At 40.8% G+C, this 16947-nt stretch overlaps 1 protein-coding gene across 1 annotated transcript in view; it reads left to right on the forward strand.

Annotated features, from left to right (window-relative positions):
- Window positions 1-16947, forward strand: part of LOC121960545 (cadherin-12-like) — a 72545-nt gene that overhangs the window by 32004 nt on the left and 23594 nt on the right. Inside the window, exon 5 of the mRNA XM_042510309.1 lies at window positions 6-193. Coding sequence (XP_042366243.1) covers window positions 6-193 — 188 coding nt within the window. The remainder of the gene's footprint in view (window positions 1-5; window positions 194-16947) is intronic.

The following is a 16947-nucleotide window of genomic DNA, read 5'->3' on the forward strand; positions in this document are numbered from 1 at the left end:
GACAGGTTTCTTTCACCTACGAGTCCCAGAGTCTTCTGCCGTGGGGTCTGCTGTCGGTAGAATCAAAGCCCATGACCTGGACATCGGGAAAAATGCCGAAGTAGAGTACACCATTGTGCCAGGTGATGGAGGCGCCATGTTTGACATCACCACGAATGAACATAACCAAGAGGGGATCATCATTCTGAAAAGGGTAAGAGGTCTCAGAAACTAAGACAGAAATGTAAACATATGCTGAAAATTCTCATATAAAAACAGAATTCAGTATCATTAATGGCATAGACAAATAAAGACTGTGTGGAAAAAAAATGTCGAAGAATAAAATTACCCATAGCCAAAAACAATGGCCACACTCAACACTTTTTATTCCAGTTTTTCCACTTTATTTCATTGTTCTGATTGATGTTAAGCTGCTGTCTTGCTATGGATTTTGACATAAAAAACTTTCCAATAACAGGAAAGCCTGAATACTTTCAATGTGAAAAAACTGCTGGAAGCATTGGGACACATTAAAGGTAGCTTACCATAAGTTGGGGAAAAATTAAAAAGTGAGAGGACTGGAGTCAGTTTGATAATGAAAATGTTATTTCTGTTTGAAAAGAGACCCAGCTGGACACCAGTGCAATGAGAAGTTGATATTTGGTTGGGGTGCCTGGGAGCTCATCTGGTAGTGCCAATGAACAAAGGCTTTATCCCTGTTGTAGAAGCCATCAGTTTGCTTCCAACTTGTGGCCCTACATGTCACCGCCTCTTTCTCTCCCATTTTAAGCTAATTCTGGCTTGTCAGTTAAAGGTGAAAAGTTGATGGTGAATTTAGGTTGTGATGTCAGGTGACCAAAATTAAACGTCAAGACAACATCTAATGGTATTCAATTTAACATTGAACTTTGACGGCAGATGATAATAATGTTTTGTTGGTTTTAAGTTGTGTTGTCAAGTAACTGAAACTCAACGTCTTCCACTAGCTCATGCTAATGTCATCTTGAAATACAATTATGACATTCAGTAGTAAGGTATGGAGAACAAAAGCCCAACGTCTGCATACCATCATAATGTTACCAACCTCACAATGTGAAATTCTAAGGTTGTTAAACATTCAAAAAAATTTCAACCCAATCCCAACCAATATGTAATGTCTGTCCAACATATTTCTGTATTTCATATTGATATCTGGTGCCAGCTGGGGGGGCATGATATGGCTCTTTTGTGCATATTAATGAATCTATACAACAGGTAAACATGGAGGTATTAGTAAGTGCTTTATAATTACTAATATGGCCAATATGCTATCAATATGCATTCTAATAAGCAACTTGTTAATGGTGAATATGTGTATCTTTATATGAAGTGCTACTAATTATGAAATCCTAACAAGTGTGCAAGTAATACCTTATTGTATTGCATAATGCTGTATCAGTAGGACACTTGGCATATGGGAAGACTGAACCTGTGATCTCTCAGTTGTGTGATGTTGCTCTCGAACTGTTTGTCTCTTAGCTTCCTGTGCCTTAAAGCACAGCTCAGGGCAACAGTATCACTCTCTCTGAGTGCCTGTGCTATATAAAGCATTCATTCAGCATGTCAGGGCTCATTTACTATGCCATATGTTCTTTTTCGTTAAATGGATTATTACATCCAGCGCAGTGTGACCCACAGCAAGAGGTCTTGGCCTTTGGTTGCACTTTCTTTGAACTGCAGCGTAAAAGTACCTCATTTAATGCCAACTTTTACCACAAGTAGCATTTGCAGGGCCATGATATCTCTTCACTAGATGGCAAGTGGCACAAATGCACCAGTGATATTAGAGAAATGTATTACTCCTAGGATAAACGCGTTAAGATCTGTCATCTCATTTTCAAGGGGGACCCACAACTGCCAGAGGTGAAAGAAAAAGGACATTACAGACACAGACTAAAATTAGAGCGAGAAATGAAGTGTTCCAGCCAATGCAATGAGTACTAATCTACGAAATAGCAAAGCTATAATAAGACTTATAATGCAATCAATTATTAACTTTAGCCTATATATAAAAAAGGAAAAAGCTCTGCTCCAAGACTCAGTTCATTCATCCTTAAAAGACTACATGACCTTGTATCCTTAGGACCTTAGGAGTGAATTAACACATTATGGATACATTTCATTCCCCAGTGCAGTTTTCTCTAAACAGTTCCATCAATGACCATACCAATTTCGAACTTGGATAATAAGATAAAGAGTGTCCACTGAAAAGTCAGGGAGATAATTCCTTCATCAATCTTAACTCAAGCTTACATATTGTATTCATGTTGTTTTGATTTATGAAGTGAAAATCTCTCCATTAACAGCCCTACTTAGTTTGTGTACCATCTTCACTCTCTTCAGGGTATGACTAGTTACAGACATCAAGATCCATGATGTCTAAATCAACCCAATTGCCAGATAAAAATGGTGGTATTGTACTTTTCAGCAAACTATGGTTTAGTTTAGCCACCATATTTTGAAAAAAATAAGTAAGTTCAGGGACTAAAATGTCACAAGAAACCAGGTTTTTCTCATAAAGTGGTTGTGTGTTTTCCAACGAAAGGTAAGGCACTCAAATTGGTAAATATCAGACATAATCGTGAGCCAGTAATTCATGCTTAACCCAAATATTTGGAAGCCTGTGCTGTGACCAATGCACTGACAGGAATAAACAATGAGGCAATCCTTTCTCCAGGGATTGTTCCCTGGGATTTTCCCACGGAGACGCCCATTTGGAACTGTGTGAACTTTGGGTGAACTTTGACTCATTTCTAGCTATGTATTTCAACTTACCTTAACCAGACCTGTGTAACTGTACATTAATTACAAAACTTTACATTTAGGATGTAACATCATTCATGGGGCACTAATTTGTGGATATCATTCGAATTATTGCGCGTGCATTTTAGTTAGGATATCATGTGAACTGTTCTATGAGGATACACTGAAGAAATACAGTGATGGGTCTCTAAAAAATATGCATGTTTCAGGGCTGAAAAGTCCCGAAAAACACTATAATGGGGACGATTTGGGGACTGAAATACTGCAAGAAACAATGGGTCCCTAAAAAAACATTTTTGGGTGCTAAAAAAAATTTTACTTTTGGGAGCGAAAAAGTCACTGGCAACAAAACAATTTCTCCTAGGTGACACACCATCCATCATCCCTTCCATGTCACAATGACAATGTCAGCTCATATACTACATCACTTTAGAAACGTTGATATATGTATGCAATGTGTAAATGTAACATATTTGTGTTTGGCAGAAATGCACAATGCCAACATTTTTTTCTAGCGACTGGACTGCTCCAAGCACACTACATAGAAATATTATCATTCTACCCAGGATAGACCGTAGAGAGCAAGAGCGCGGCGTTATTTCTCTTTGGACACTGAAAGCATTCAGCTCTGTGACAGTGGGTGTTAATATGCATTTATGAGTTCAGCATGAGCAGAGAATGAAAGAGTCTCAGCATCGCCTCACTGAGGTTTCAGGGGACTATTCTTAAAAAGACACACCTTTTAAAATTGTGATAAGCATCACTGCAACATAAAGGGCATGAATAAGCAATAATTATTTGCAATAATAGAATCATCTTTAGACTGACTTGCCCACATTTGGCCGCATTAATCACAGTGTAAATGTTCTGTAGAGAGGAATCAGGACTCACGGGTTTGTTTGCCTCTTTAATCTGGCTGGTAAAACTAGCCAGATTAGTAAACAAGACTGTACAATGTGCACTTTTCATGTGCACTGTTGCCTCTCGCTGCCATTTGGAGATGCCACTGAATAACAAAGCTGCTCATGCTTCCACACTTCTGCCAGCACGCTATTAAAATACATCAAGTCAGTATCACTTGAACAGCTGGCAAATGTTTGACTCAGTGTTTCTGAATGTGCCAAGAGGCATAATAATATGAATGTGTTGATGTTAGTAGGTCTCGCCCACACACCTAACCACACGGGTTCACACACACGCAGCTCCTCTTACACTCTCGCACACATGCAGGAAAACATACACAAATATGAGCTTTCAACCTGCTTTTTTATTGCATGCACACTGTGACTTAGTCACATAAGCCCTTGCACAGCTATTCCTTCACACTCTGTACTGCATTTCCTTCTGGCAGGATGCAGTCGACCCCTGTGGCGAGTTTAAATGCCATTTGTTGTCGGTGCCATTGAGGTTCAGTAGAAAGAAAAAAAAAAGAACTGCAGAGCAATGCTAAGTTTGCATAATGCAACAGCCACAAAATGTCTCTGCGATACAGAGAAGGAGAAAAATGTAAATGTCAGAAAGTGAGTTTTTTTGTAAGCAATGCTCTGATGCGTGGATGAGATGGATTTCTCTTCTGGAATGAGTTCTCTTCTTATTCTTCCAAGATGATACTGAGTTTTGGGTGCATAGTGGCACCTGAGATGTGAGTCATCATTTCCAAAACACATAAAGTACTGTCAACATACAAATATCTTGTATGAAAAGGTAACAGATAGGTCACAACTTCACTAACACATCATTCCTCTTTATTTTTACCATCATGCCAGCAATAGTTTTATGAGAACAAAAATTGATCTAATTTTAATTGTTTATTCCTGTAACACAATTGATGCTCTCTGTTGCTGTCATACAACACATCATGACATCAATACAATAAGTAAGTTGATACAAGCAAGCTAAGGTACCCCTCTTACGTCTGTCTTGGATGTTTAGAGATGGGTGGTGCTGAATGGTGAATGGTGCCTCTATGCCTCTGTGCCTCCGTATCTAACGCTGATGTCCACTGCAGTGGTATTTGACAAGATGTTTTGTTGCCCATTGCCTCTAAGCTGCACTTGGTGTGTACCCTCAAACTACCCTAAAATGTGCACCTTTGCGTTCGTGTCTGACACTGACATCACTGACAAAGCGGTGGTATTGGATAAGTTAGAAGTGAGAATGGGCTGATTATAGGTGGGTATTTGAGTTGAGTGTATGTGGGGAACATAAAAGTATGAGAAAAGGCAAAAAAAAAAAAACATCCGGAGTGTGGCATCAAAGAAAGAGAAGATGACGAAATTTGTGTATTTGCATGTACCATATTATTCTAAGTTACTAATTTGTCTTAAATTTTCTTATTAGCTCTTGTTTTTAATGAAAGCAGTAAACACAAACGATATTGATAATTATCTTCATAATAATCATAACAGTCATAATAATCACAACCATAACCATAATTGTGAAATATAGACTTATTTTGGGGGTTCCCAGGGGAAACTTTCTCCCGGTGCAGAATTTGCTAGGTCTGGCACTGAATATAAACAAAGCGTTTCAGACTTCTTTCAAGACTTCGTGCGCAAATTCTCTTCTGGAAGATTAAAAAAGTGGGTTTCCTCATTAAACCCTGCCTCTTCCAAGCAAATTCACCTCGACAAAAAACTTTTAAGGATTGGTAATACATCTTTTTTGTCACTTTTCATTTCATTTCAGGGATACGGCATGTATTTCATCTGATTGCAAAAGTAGCCAGCCAATTCTAACTGTTCCTCTGTGCGTTTCAGGGTATTTCTGATGTAAGTGTCTAAAATGTTCTTTGGGGGAATGCAAATCTGCATTTGTTTTTCTGATGTATCAGACTGAGGTGTTCGTTAACTGGTACATTTTTAGTCCGCGCCCCGGCACACAGGCACACAAAGGTGTGTGATCCTTTGATCCCCAAAAATATGCAGCTGAGTGAGTAATTGATTCCCAGCTCAGTGTAAGAGCTGCCTCGGGATGCTCGCTGAATGTGTATGAGCATATGCAAACTTCTGCGTGTAAATCACGTTTGCGTGTCACTGTAATGTGCTCACAGTCATGGCTGTAGATCACAGTATAGTGACCTTCTCATTGGCAGTAATGAAATAACAGAACGCGACAGGAAGCACTTATGATGTAAATTAAGACAGTTATTTGTTTACATCATGTACACCCTCAATGAATGGAGGGGTTGCATCGTTGGTCCTATTGTTTTACTTGCAGCGTTTGATATGCTGCCATATAACAGTGAGGTGGTGTGATGTATTCCCTACAGTGTTAAGCTACCACACAAAGGCATTGTTGATGGGGGACATTCTGAGCCCGTTTAACTGACCAAGCCCCCCCACAGTGTAATTTACCAAACACCATGTGCCTCTACCCATGTGGGATTGTGATATTAGCAGGACAGAGTGGGAACGAAAGGAGAGAAAGAACGAACTGTGCCACGGAAAGGTGTGGGGAGTGGGTTGCTGGAGATGAAGCCTTTATGAGTTGTTCACTGTGTTCCCAGAATACTGACCCGCCCACAGACTTGTCTTATTTCAGATTGGTGGAATATCCCCAGAGACGGGTGTGCAAATGTGTGCAGACAATTCCTCTCCCTCTCTGTCTCTCTCTTTCCCTTCTCCTTTGACTTCCCTCTTTGCACCGATGTCGGGGGAAGAGGAAAAAAAAACAAAACAGCAGGACAGAGACGAAAGCCACATTGTACACAGAGCAGAGTTTGGCAGACCCCAAATTAGAGACTCAGGAAGGTTGGTTATGATAAGAGGATCAGGCTGAGTAATGGGTTCAAAGGATGATCATCTGTTTCCCAGTCTGACGATACACGGGGAGAGGAAAAAAGAGGCACAGAGGCATGGAGGGGGTTTGCACATCCCATCTGCACAACATAGGATTAGGGGAGACAATAGGTAAATCCACCAATGAATTCCCAGGGAGATGCACAGACAAATGTGTGCAGACAAATGCGTGCACACGGAGCAACACACTGAACATGAAAAGGCATGAGGAAGGGCACCACCACATTCAAACACTGCTATGCATGCATGGAGAGCACACGTTGGCATGATAACCTTGGGTTGTGTTGGTAAAATAATTTTGAGTGGGATTAAATGTCGTTTGTCCATTTGCATGTTTATTTACCTCCTGGGAGAAGAAAAGATGGCAGATATGCGTAATTGAAATGTGCTGTTCTAGGCCTAGAGGAACGGCATTGTTTAATGACAGCATGTGTGGCATAATGTTTGCTGGCTCACACTCAGGGAATCCATTTTAATACAGGACTATCTCCTCACTGTACAAACTGAATGCCCCCAGCGGCCACAGTGCATTGAATAAAGAGTGGCTGTTGTAGACCTCTGGCACAGCCTCCAAATCCATTGCCCCAGAGTGTCAGAGGGGTTCAAAAAACATTGTAGAGAAGTACAGGTTGCTTGTTTAGTGCAAGCTGCTGCATGTACACTTCAACCACTGCTTTGATCAAGCTTCTAATGATAAAATATCCAATAGAAGTTCATTATGATCACATAAAAGAACCAAAAATTATTGGGTTTTTTGTTTGTAGTTTGTTGTGTTAAAATCCCTGGCATGTTCTGTGTATATTGTCTTGAACGAGACACTGAACTGATCCAGCTTGGCCTTTAAAGCACTTTGTACATCTAAGGCTAAAAAGTATATATAAATGCAGCTAATTTTAAAGGGTTTGTGGTTTATTTTTGATAAAACTGACTATGCTTCAATCAGTACATGTACTGAATTTATCTTGGCAGTTAGTTAAACACCTTTTGTTGATCAAAATATCTTGTAAATACACTGTGAACATAATAATAACAATAATACATTGGATTTATATGGCACCTTTCAAGGACTCGAGGCCCAGAAAAAGGGGTGGGGTGGGGGTGGCTAGGAATAGGTAGAGGAGAAGAGATGGGTTTTATCATGACTTAAATTACTCATATTTGCATACGCTTTGCAGATTTATCATCTATTTTTCCACATATTTATTATTTTCAGCTATCACTCAAGTGACCCATAACATTTGTATTTTTAACATGTCTCTCTTTTAACACGTTTCATCAAACTACACAAAACAACTTTTTTAAAATGACAAATAATGAATTGCAGTTGAACATAAGGATACAGGATGGCATTACGTACCGACGATGCTGCATATGGCACAAGATGTAAGCAGATGTTTGCTGATGGAAACAAAACAATACCTGTTCTCTCTGCTATGAGCCTCCTTTACTTCCTGAACATGCCTTCCTACTTCCTATGTTTCTTAAAGGGACCTGTCATAGAAAACAATAAACTGACTTAGAAAAACACTGAGAACTAAACAAAAGTAACAGAACACTTACATTATATGTTAGGTCACATGTTAAAGATGCAAAATAGCAGAATAAAGCTGCAGGTGGAGCAGCCTCATGACTCGTCAAACCATACTGGTCTAACTCCTAATTCATCAATACCAAAAAGCTTGCACAGAGTGGGTGGGGGTCAAGGTGGATGGGTTGAATGCTGTTGCGTCAAACCAAAAGTCAATTTAGTTATTCTATTAGCAATGTAGTACGCTACCATCTGTAACATAAAGCACTGGTGATGTACGTCACTTGATGCAACATCATGTCACATGACGTTACATAAGGTAAGAAACAGACTCATTTTAGGCCAAAGTTATCTTTTTTCTATTCCTGACCGTGAACTTTTGCTGCCTAAACCTAAGGAAGTAAACCCCAAAACTAGTCTCAAAAGAGACTGTATGCATTCAACAAGCAGAAAACTGTACATGTCCTTAGGTATATGTTGAAAAGACTCAATTCATTTAGCAAGTGTACATGTACATGCCTTTCCTGAGCCTCCAAAACTGGAGGGGTAGGCTACCTAGAGCGTCATACTTTGATGTGTAGAGCCAATGATCAAGCTTTGGTATTTGACAACTTAGGTGTGAGAATGTGTTGCCTACTGTTTATATGTCATTCTGTGATCAACAGCCCTCGTCCACTGGTCCTGTAGTGGAAGCTCTGAAGAACTACAGTGAACTGGAGTTAGGTTAAAAGAGAGCTGATGTGACAAGAAGGGAATCTACAGAAGAGATGAGGAGCCATGAAGGGCTGTGTGTCAGGTGTGCTGTGGAGGTGTTGAAGGTGCAAACACAATGCAGGGTGGATGTCTGGTAAAGGAAGAAAGAGAAGGAGTTAACATCTTGCCCAACTTTTATAGCAAGATTAGGGTTACATCTCGTTACTAATAAGATAAATCTGAATTACAGTATAAAGTGGGCTAGTGCTAAGTTCGGCCTCATATTTAGTCTCTTCAAAGTCACATTGTAGCAGAGTTCAAAATAACCATCACACTGGTGAGTTCATCTTGACCTGGTGGTGGACGTTGTTTTTAGGGGCGTGTTGTGAGGGCTCCCAGCGGAATGTGACTGTAGCTATAAATTTCTCAAAATAACAATAGTTAGATATTATACTTGTTAATGATGATAGAAAATGAGTTTCTGGAATCTCATGTCTATAGGGAGTAGGGAATGAAAAAGACAAAAGGGAGAGATTTCTGTCACAGCCAGAAACTGTTAAAACATTTCAGCACCATGGACAGAGACTGAGAGGGACAGTTTGAAGGGTTCAGAACAATCGAGGGAGACAGATTATTGCAAATGTAATAAAAACTATATGTCGGATCACTGGGGTTCTCATTCCAGTTGGTTTAGCACTGCAAACTGATTTGTTACAAGATTTTTGAAAATCAAGTAACACTCCAAGAAAAAGTACTCAGTGATTCATCCAGCTTGCATGAGGTGACAGGTTTTTTTCCCACTTCCAAAGAACAGCATGCTAAAGTGATTAATGTTATAGTGCAGCATGGCATTTAAGCAAAGAGCTCGTCAGCGGCAGCGTGCAACACTGATAAACATTTGCATACAAAACAAATGCCGCTAATTGCCTTAGCTCAAACGTGGCCCTATTTAGACCCTTAAAGTCATAGCTGCTGGCAGTGTTGAGGCCCTTTTCATCCTTCCTGCCATCAATTAAGGACTTAATTTCACTAAAGTCAGACAGTGACTGCAGTCTAATTTCTCTATCAGAAATGTCATTACTGGGCTGTTTGAACAGTAAATCAGTTTCAGAAAATGGAAACTGTTACTGCCTTTCAGTCTTGATGAGATACTAGCAGGCACTAAAAAAAAGTAATGGTCAAACGACAAAAGTAATGAACAAACTGCTAACATGACTGAAGGCCAGAAAACAGTGAGGAATGTTAGTTGAATACTAAAGAACACAAAGTGCTTGAGTTTACGGCTTATACAAGAACAACAACAACGCAACAGAATGTCCTTACTCTGTAAAGAAACATATAAGTGACCTCTAAATTGCCATGGGGTAATTGCAATATATTATAGTTTAAAACTGACAGCATTAAGAGCTCATCCGGCTGCAACTGAGCCTTGCTCACAGACAGACTTGAAACTAATCTATTGATTATAGTGCTGAATGTTCCAGTGGGAGGTGAAATGAGTTATTTTCAGCCTCGGTGTGAAAGGAGACGAAAGAAGGAGGAAAGAAGGAAACAATACCTGAGAACAACAGGAGATCTAGGTGCCCAACACAGATGAATAACACCTTACCGAGCAAAGAGGCAGGAGGCGACGTGTGTGTGCATGTCTTTGTGTGCGTCTGGTTATGCATGTGCAAGTTCAAAGAGAGAGAAAAAGAAGCGGGAGAGTGACAAAGAGGCAGCTGAGGTGGTGCTTGGAGTCGATGAAGTGCCTTCTCTCTGGTGGCCTGGGGAGGCGTGGGTGTAATAGATTAAACTAGCGTCCCGGGGCTCATCCCATGGCTAACCCTGCCCTATTAAGAGTGGCAGTGCGAGTCTTTCACAGTCACTCCACTCCACTGCAGTGTGGACAGGGCTGCTGGCAAGGCTCTCAGATGGCACTCCACTGTTGTGAGTACTGGGGGGATGGAGATGCTCCGAGGCAGCCAAGGACACAAACCGATGTGACTGATGGCAGCACAATAAAGTGAGCATTCTCCTCTCCACAGTGTTAGGACCCCCTGGTATTCAGAGGGACATCAAATCGCTCTCTGGGGCATGTAAGCTTTTCTCTGCTGATGATAAGCTCATTGTGCTCCGTGGTCAGTTGACTGCTAATGGCACAATGGTGGCTAGGGGTCTTTAGCATTCTTCTGCATGGCTGGGTCTTGCTGAACTGTCAGTCAATGACTGCAGTGACCTTATAAAGAAGTCACTCATTCACAACAGAGATGTCAGGCCAGACTCAAACCACTGAGTCATAATTGCTCATCCCACAATCTAAGGGGAGTTTTCACCTTGAAGCGGCTTTGCATCCCAATAATAATGTGTTTAGCTTATTGTTGAACCGTTAGAGCTTAGTGCAACACATTGGAGCCCCCAGCAATTTTTCATAGAGGCCAGATGGGGCTACGAAAAATCTTGGGATTACACACCCAAACCAAAAGCCACAACTGAATTTCAAGAATTCCAATATGCTGTTGTAGCGACACTAAACATTTGAGTTCCACAACCATGGACAGATTATGAGACAATGGGCCTCTGAGCAGAGATATGCAACAACATAACACACAAACTTTGGGGTGGTTTTGCCTCTTCTTTTGCTGTTGCATTTTTCTTTAGACATTGTTTTGTGGATTTGTGTCCCTCTGAGATAAATTTGTGTCTGTTTTTGGTCATTTTCTGTTCTCTTTACCCCCTTTCTGTCAAACTAACTCTTGTTTTTTAACTAGCTCCGTTCATGATTCCTGGAACTGTAATGCTATCTTGTAAACCAGCCCTCATTTCCACCAGAACCATTGTAATCATGGATGTGTCATCAATGTAGGGCATTGCACATTGCATACTGTAAGTATATAATAGTTGCAAAAAGCATGCATTACATTGATTACCTGCAAACTGTAGTTCATTTGGTACAGATAATTGTTTTCACCCCCATAAAACAAGCATGCAGCAACTGTTAATGAGAACCCTGCATGTTCTTTGACAATTTCACACTTAATTTTGTAATTGTCGCCTTCTCCATCATCAATTTCTAATCTGTACAATATGACATGCCCCCTGATATTGTCATAGTTTGTGCTCCAGGTGAAGAAACACCTGTTTCCTTCTGTTCCAGCTTAGAACTGACTTTTTGGTTTCTAAAACTGTTTCTTTTTGGCTGAAATGGCTCAAAATAACATGTTTGTGTCTCTGACATATAGTACTAATAGATACCTTAAGTTTCTATTTTCTCAAGATACCACTATCTAGCAAATATCATGCACACGAAAACCTAGAAGACAGTAATGACAGTCTAATATATTTTTCGTCAGGGCCAGCAATTGTATCAGGAATTGCCATGGCCTCCCTGGACCCCCTTTGGGGTTGCCACTGCTGCAACCCAATAATTTTAGCTTTCAGATGATGGGTGCTGTCAGGTGGGATCAGGAGGTTTGACCTCAGTAGAAATAACCATCCAGAAATGGCCGTTTGTTGGCTGTTTGTAGCACTGTGTTGGCAATTATTTAATGTGTGATATTCTAGGCATGTTTGACTTAGCTTTGATTTACTCTCAGAGGATAAATCATGTGAGGGGGTGTTAATGATTCATAAGTGTTATTGTAAATATGTAATACTGCGGTAAATGGATTTAAGACTGCTCTGCATATCACAGATTAAACACCATTTGCGGTATTTTTTCACCCCATTTAATCTTTAGCCTCTTCAAGTAATACCTGTGTTTGGCGCAAACAAATGAAATCAGCCCGCTAATGACTCGCTGTGCTGTGATAATGATTCTTCAAGGAGAAAAGCTAGATTCACCCATGGGTGTTGGTAGAAGATGTTCCCGCTATGACTGGGCAGGCGTACCTGAGGTAGCATTGAACTCTTGCTATTGTAATACTGAACTGAACACACAATGAAACTGAGAACCTATTCAATATGCATGTCATCCTGCTTCTCCCATCCCCAAAATAACCACCAAGCTGAAAAAAACAAAAAAACAGCTGCAACTAACACTTTACATCGTGCAGGGAGCAAGCTGTGGGGGAGAGACCAGAAAGAGACCTATGTATCAAGTGAAAAACAGATTTCAGTTTATGGATTTCCTCTTATCATATCTCGATCGTCCCTGAGCACATCTGTTGTTCGATATTCGCACATGTGAATCTGACGATCTAAGAAGTTTTTTTTTATTGTGTTTGAAGCATAATACTGTACCTGTGAGACTGTGATGCCTTGATTAGTCCCCTGTTCTAAATTAACAAATTCCCTTGGAACATAACAGGTTCAATTGGCAAGAAAAAAAAAGTTCCTTCATTCAGTATCACTGCCAGTGCAATGAAGGTGCACATTTACATATCAAAGGGCGCAGCACCATGTCTAGAATTTCAAGTGTGTTCTGTTGTGATGTTGAAGAGCAGCAGCACTGACATGAGAGGAACTGGGTCTGTCCTCCTTACAAATTCCTCCGTTGATACACTTCCTTGTTGTGTCCGCAGTAACCCATAAAAAGGTGCATAACAACCGGAGCTATAATGAGACACTTCAAACGCGTAATTGAACATGCATAGGTGTATGCAACTTGTTTTAGGATAAAATATATGTGTGGATATGGGTAATACTGACTCATACAGCGCTGGTTCTGAGCGCATAAGTAGGTCATCTTCGAGGAAGGGGGAAAAAAAAGCAAAATGATACATGCAGTCAGAGAATGAATGGCCGTTTTTCCTTCCTGGGAAATTTCCCCTATGGCCTCCAGATCTGATTTGATTCTCCCCAAGTCAAGCGTTGACACATTAGCACGTCTTCTCATTAACTCAGAGTTTCTCATTACCCCCTCCTGGCCCCATTTTATTCCTATTTAACAACAGATATCCCAGACATACTTGGGCTGTCGTTGAGTCTCAGACACATTAAAAAGGCAGTGAAGCCCTTAACATCACTGTTTTACACCCAAACCGGAATATGTAAATTAATCTGCAGGATTTGCTTGACAGTTAATCATATGCCTGTCCATGCATTGTTCCATGGGTGTCAGCAAGGCTTCTCTCTCCTCCATCTGCTGAGGAAATTAGCTCCAATTTGTTCCTCCGTCGTCACTCTTTCTCTTTCTTTTCTGCGCCTTAATGAATACCTTTACTCACAAAACCTTTCAGTCCTGATGACATACAACAGTGTGTAAGAGAATGGATAAATATGACAAATTCACTGAGTAAAGTACGAGCAGTGGAATGATAAATTATTGGGCGAGATGATCTGACACAGATGTGTGATGTCATTCAGTACACATTTTTCAGGTCATGTTGCACGCCCTCTAGTGGCTACCTTAGAGGCAAAGAGAGAAAATAATCTTCTAAATGTTTTTAAATATGCACAGCTACGGCTAATCAAGGCAGCTGATAAACTAAGAATGACTCTTACAATCTGATTTGCACAGTAGTGACAGCATCGCCTAGAGGTTATTATTGGCTTGCTGTCATGTTGGAAGTGATTATTCAGGACCCCTATGGAAGGGAGGCCCTTAGAAAGCCCAGACAGACAACTTTGGTTTTGTTTGATTTTTTTTCTAAGTAATTAGACCAATAACTACATTAAAATTGGCTGAATAAATCAGTATAGGGACTAATTTTGTATAAACAAAATAGTGGAAGCTCTCTGAGGCTCCTCTCACCCCTTCAAGGCATAAAATGGTTTAGTCCTCCACTGCACTAGGATTTGTCCTGAAACGCAGCCGAAGGGACTGCTTATGCTGCTGGAAAACCAACGTATGCTGTCATGGCTTTTCCCAAAGAAAGGGAAGTTGTGGTTCAAAAAAGGAGAAAGAAGAAATAAAGCAAAGGTAGCCTAAAAAAAGCAAATGGACTTTGTGAAAAAAATGTTTCAAATGTGCACAAGAGAGACATGAATCAAGAGAGGAAGGGCAAGGGGCCCACAGACTGCTTTTGCACAGAGCCCAGAATTTAGTGCTATGCCCCTGCTTGTTGTTGCATATTGACATTCATATTGGTGAATTCTGCCGCACAAAGGCAGAGAGCAATTTCTGGCCTACGAAGCAGTAGAGTTTAAAGGGTTTAAATTTGGCAGCGAGACAAAAATCAGTGAGTGAGTGCTCCACGGCATGTTTAGTATCCCTGTTCTCAATAATAATAATAATGATAATAATAATAATAATAATAATAATAATAATACTAATAACAATAATAATAATAATAAATAAAAATAATAATAACAATAAAGTGACACATGTGAGACATGTAGAATTATAGCAATTTAACAAGGTATGAGTTTGATACTGTAAAGTTATTTCATAAAACAAGTCACTTTTAACATTTTGGAAGACACCTGCAGCTAACTATTATTTGCCACGCTCGACTATTTTAAATTTAGCTTATTTATGCTTAGCGGTTTGTCAAATGTAACTCCAGGATGCCAGTTGTTCTTGAGATTTGTGTCAAAGCTGCTAAATCTGTGTGAAAAGACCATTTCCCCATCACACTCTGCGAGTCTGTGTCCTCAGCTGTAGCTGGGGATTACACGAGAATTAGACAGTTATAAAGGGTGAGGGTTCGGGCCTCTGTCCTGACTGTGGTGATGCAGCATGTTGAGATGGAAAGCAACACTTCTCCTCGTCCCCCCCAGTGAGACTCTGGCTAATGAGGCCTGGTGTACACCTCCTGCTGTGCACCTCCCCTGCATCGCCTTCCTCCTCCTCCTCCACCTGTGCCTGCATTTCAGCTGAGCTATGCATGGCTGTCTACATTGGTGGCTCAGGCACAATATGATGTAAAGCGCAAGTAGGACCTCGGAGGTATTTATTTATTTGTACCTTATTTACTTTTCTTTTTCTCAAGCTGCTTTTCGGTCACATAAACTCCCAAATAATGAGAACGTTAATTACATTATTGATGCATTTATTCCCAAGTCTGAAGCTTTGAGCTGAAAAGCACATTGAGTTCCTTTTGATGCTGATTTCCAACAATTCACAGGAACCAGCAGGGAGCGCAGTAAGCTGAAATAAATGATTTCTGTAAGTTTTAGGGCTACTTTATAGTTGTAAGTTGGCACCAAGTCTTTTAGTTTGATTGTAGGGATCAAGATTTGAATGACACCCGCGACGAATTCCATTTTTATACGTGACTGTTGCTCCAGGGAGCTCGGCCTTCTCGCAGTGTTGTCACTTCTTGAAAGAGATTGAAAGGGACAGAGTGTATTTCCTGTTGAGAGATCTTATAGCTGTGCCTAGCCAGTTGCATCTGGCGCACTGTAATCAAACCAATCATGGTGGTTGATGGTCAATGATTGCTTTCAGATTGGCTTGCCTTCACATAGCTCTCTCTCTTTTTTCTCTTCTTTTTACGGACACCTGCTGTAGCAGCGAGACTGCGAAACCATGGAGATGGAGGAGAGACAGAGGGCTCGAGAAGCATCTGCTATCACTGTGAAATCATGATTGCACAGCCTCTGATCATTTCTAGTGGATGGACTCTAATTAGATCGCTAATTCATGTGCATTTAATTTGGACAGATGACTGGTCATATTTCTCTTGCATTAGAAAAAGAAGCATTTTTCCCTACATCCTCCAGCTCACCTCCCCTCTCACTTTGACTGTACATAAGAACATCACGCGGTGCCATTACCAGCTGTTCTCACTTGGTGTCTTTTGGAACAACACATTGGAGAACCTCAAGTCCTGGGGCAAGAAGATAGCGTTGCTGCCTTGGTGGTTACATGTTAGTCAATTTGAAATACACAGAAAGGAATGTCTCTCATGTGACTCCAGGCCAGTAGAGCATGACCGACTGCAAGCTCGCCAAGTATGGTCGGTCACACATGAGAGGGCAGGAGACAGGCAGAAGCACGAACACGGGTGTCACCGCTGTCGGATGTTTACACCTCTGCCTCAGACATGCCAGTGATGCAGATTCCAGCCCTCGCCTTTGACTAATTGACCCTGAGCTGATATGTCAGGAGCTTGAGGAGGTAGAACATATGAACCCGTAAGCTGTTGTTGGGAGGACTCTTGTAAAGGGGAGTAGCTGTGCTGAACCAGTAAAATGCAGCTTGACTTACTCACACTGAGAGGCTCAAGACATTAACCTGGTCAGGACCTACTGTGTGTCTCACATAAGGATGCACCATTC

This window comes from Plectropomus leopardus, chromosome 21, assembly GCF_008729295.1.
Source record: "Plectropomus leopardus isolate mb chromosome 21, YSFRI_Pleo_2.0, whole genome shotgun sequence".
NCBI classification, from domain to species: domain Eukaryota; kingdom Metazoa; phylum Chordata; class Actinopteri; order Perciformes; family Serranidae; genus Plectropomus; species Plectropomus leopardus.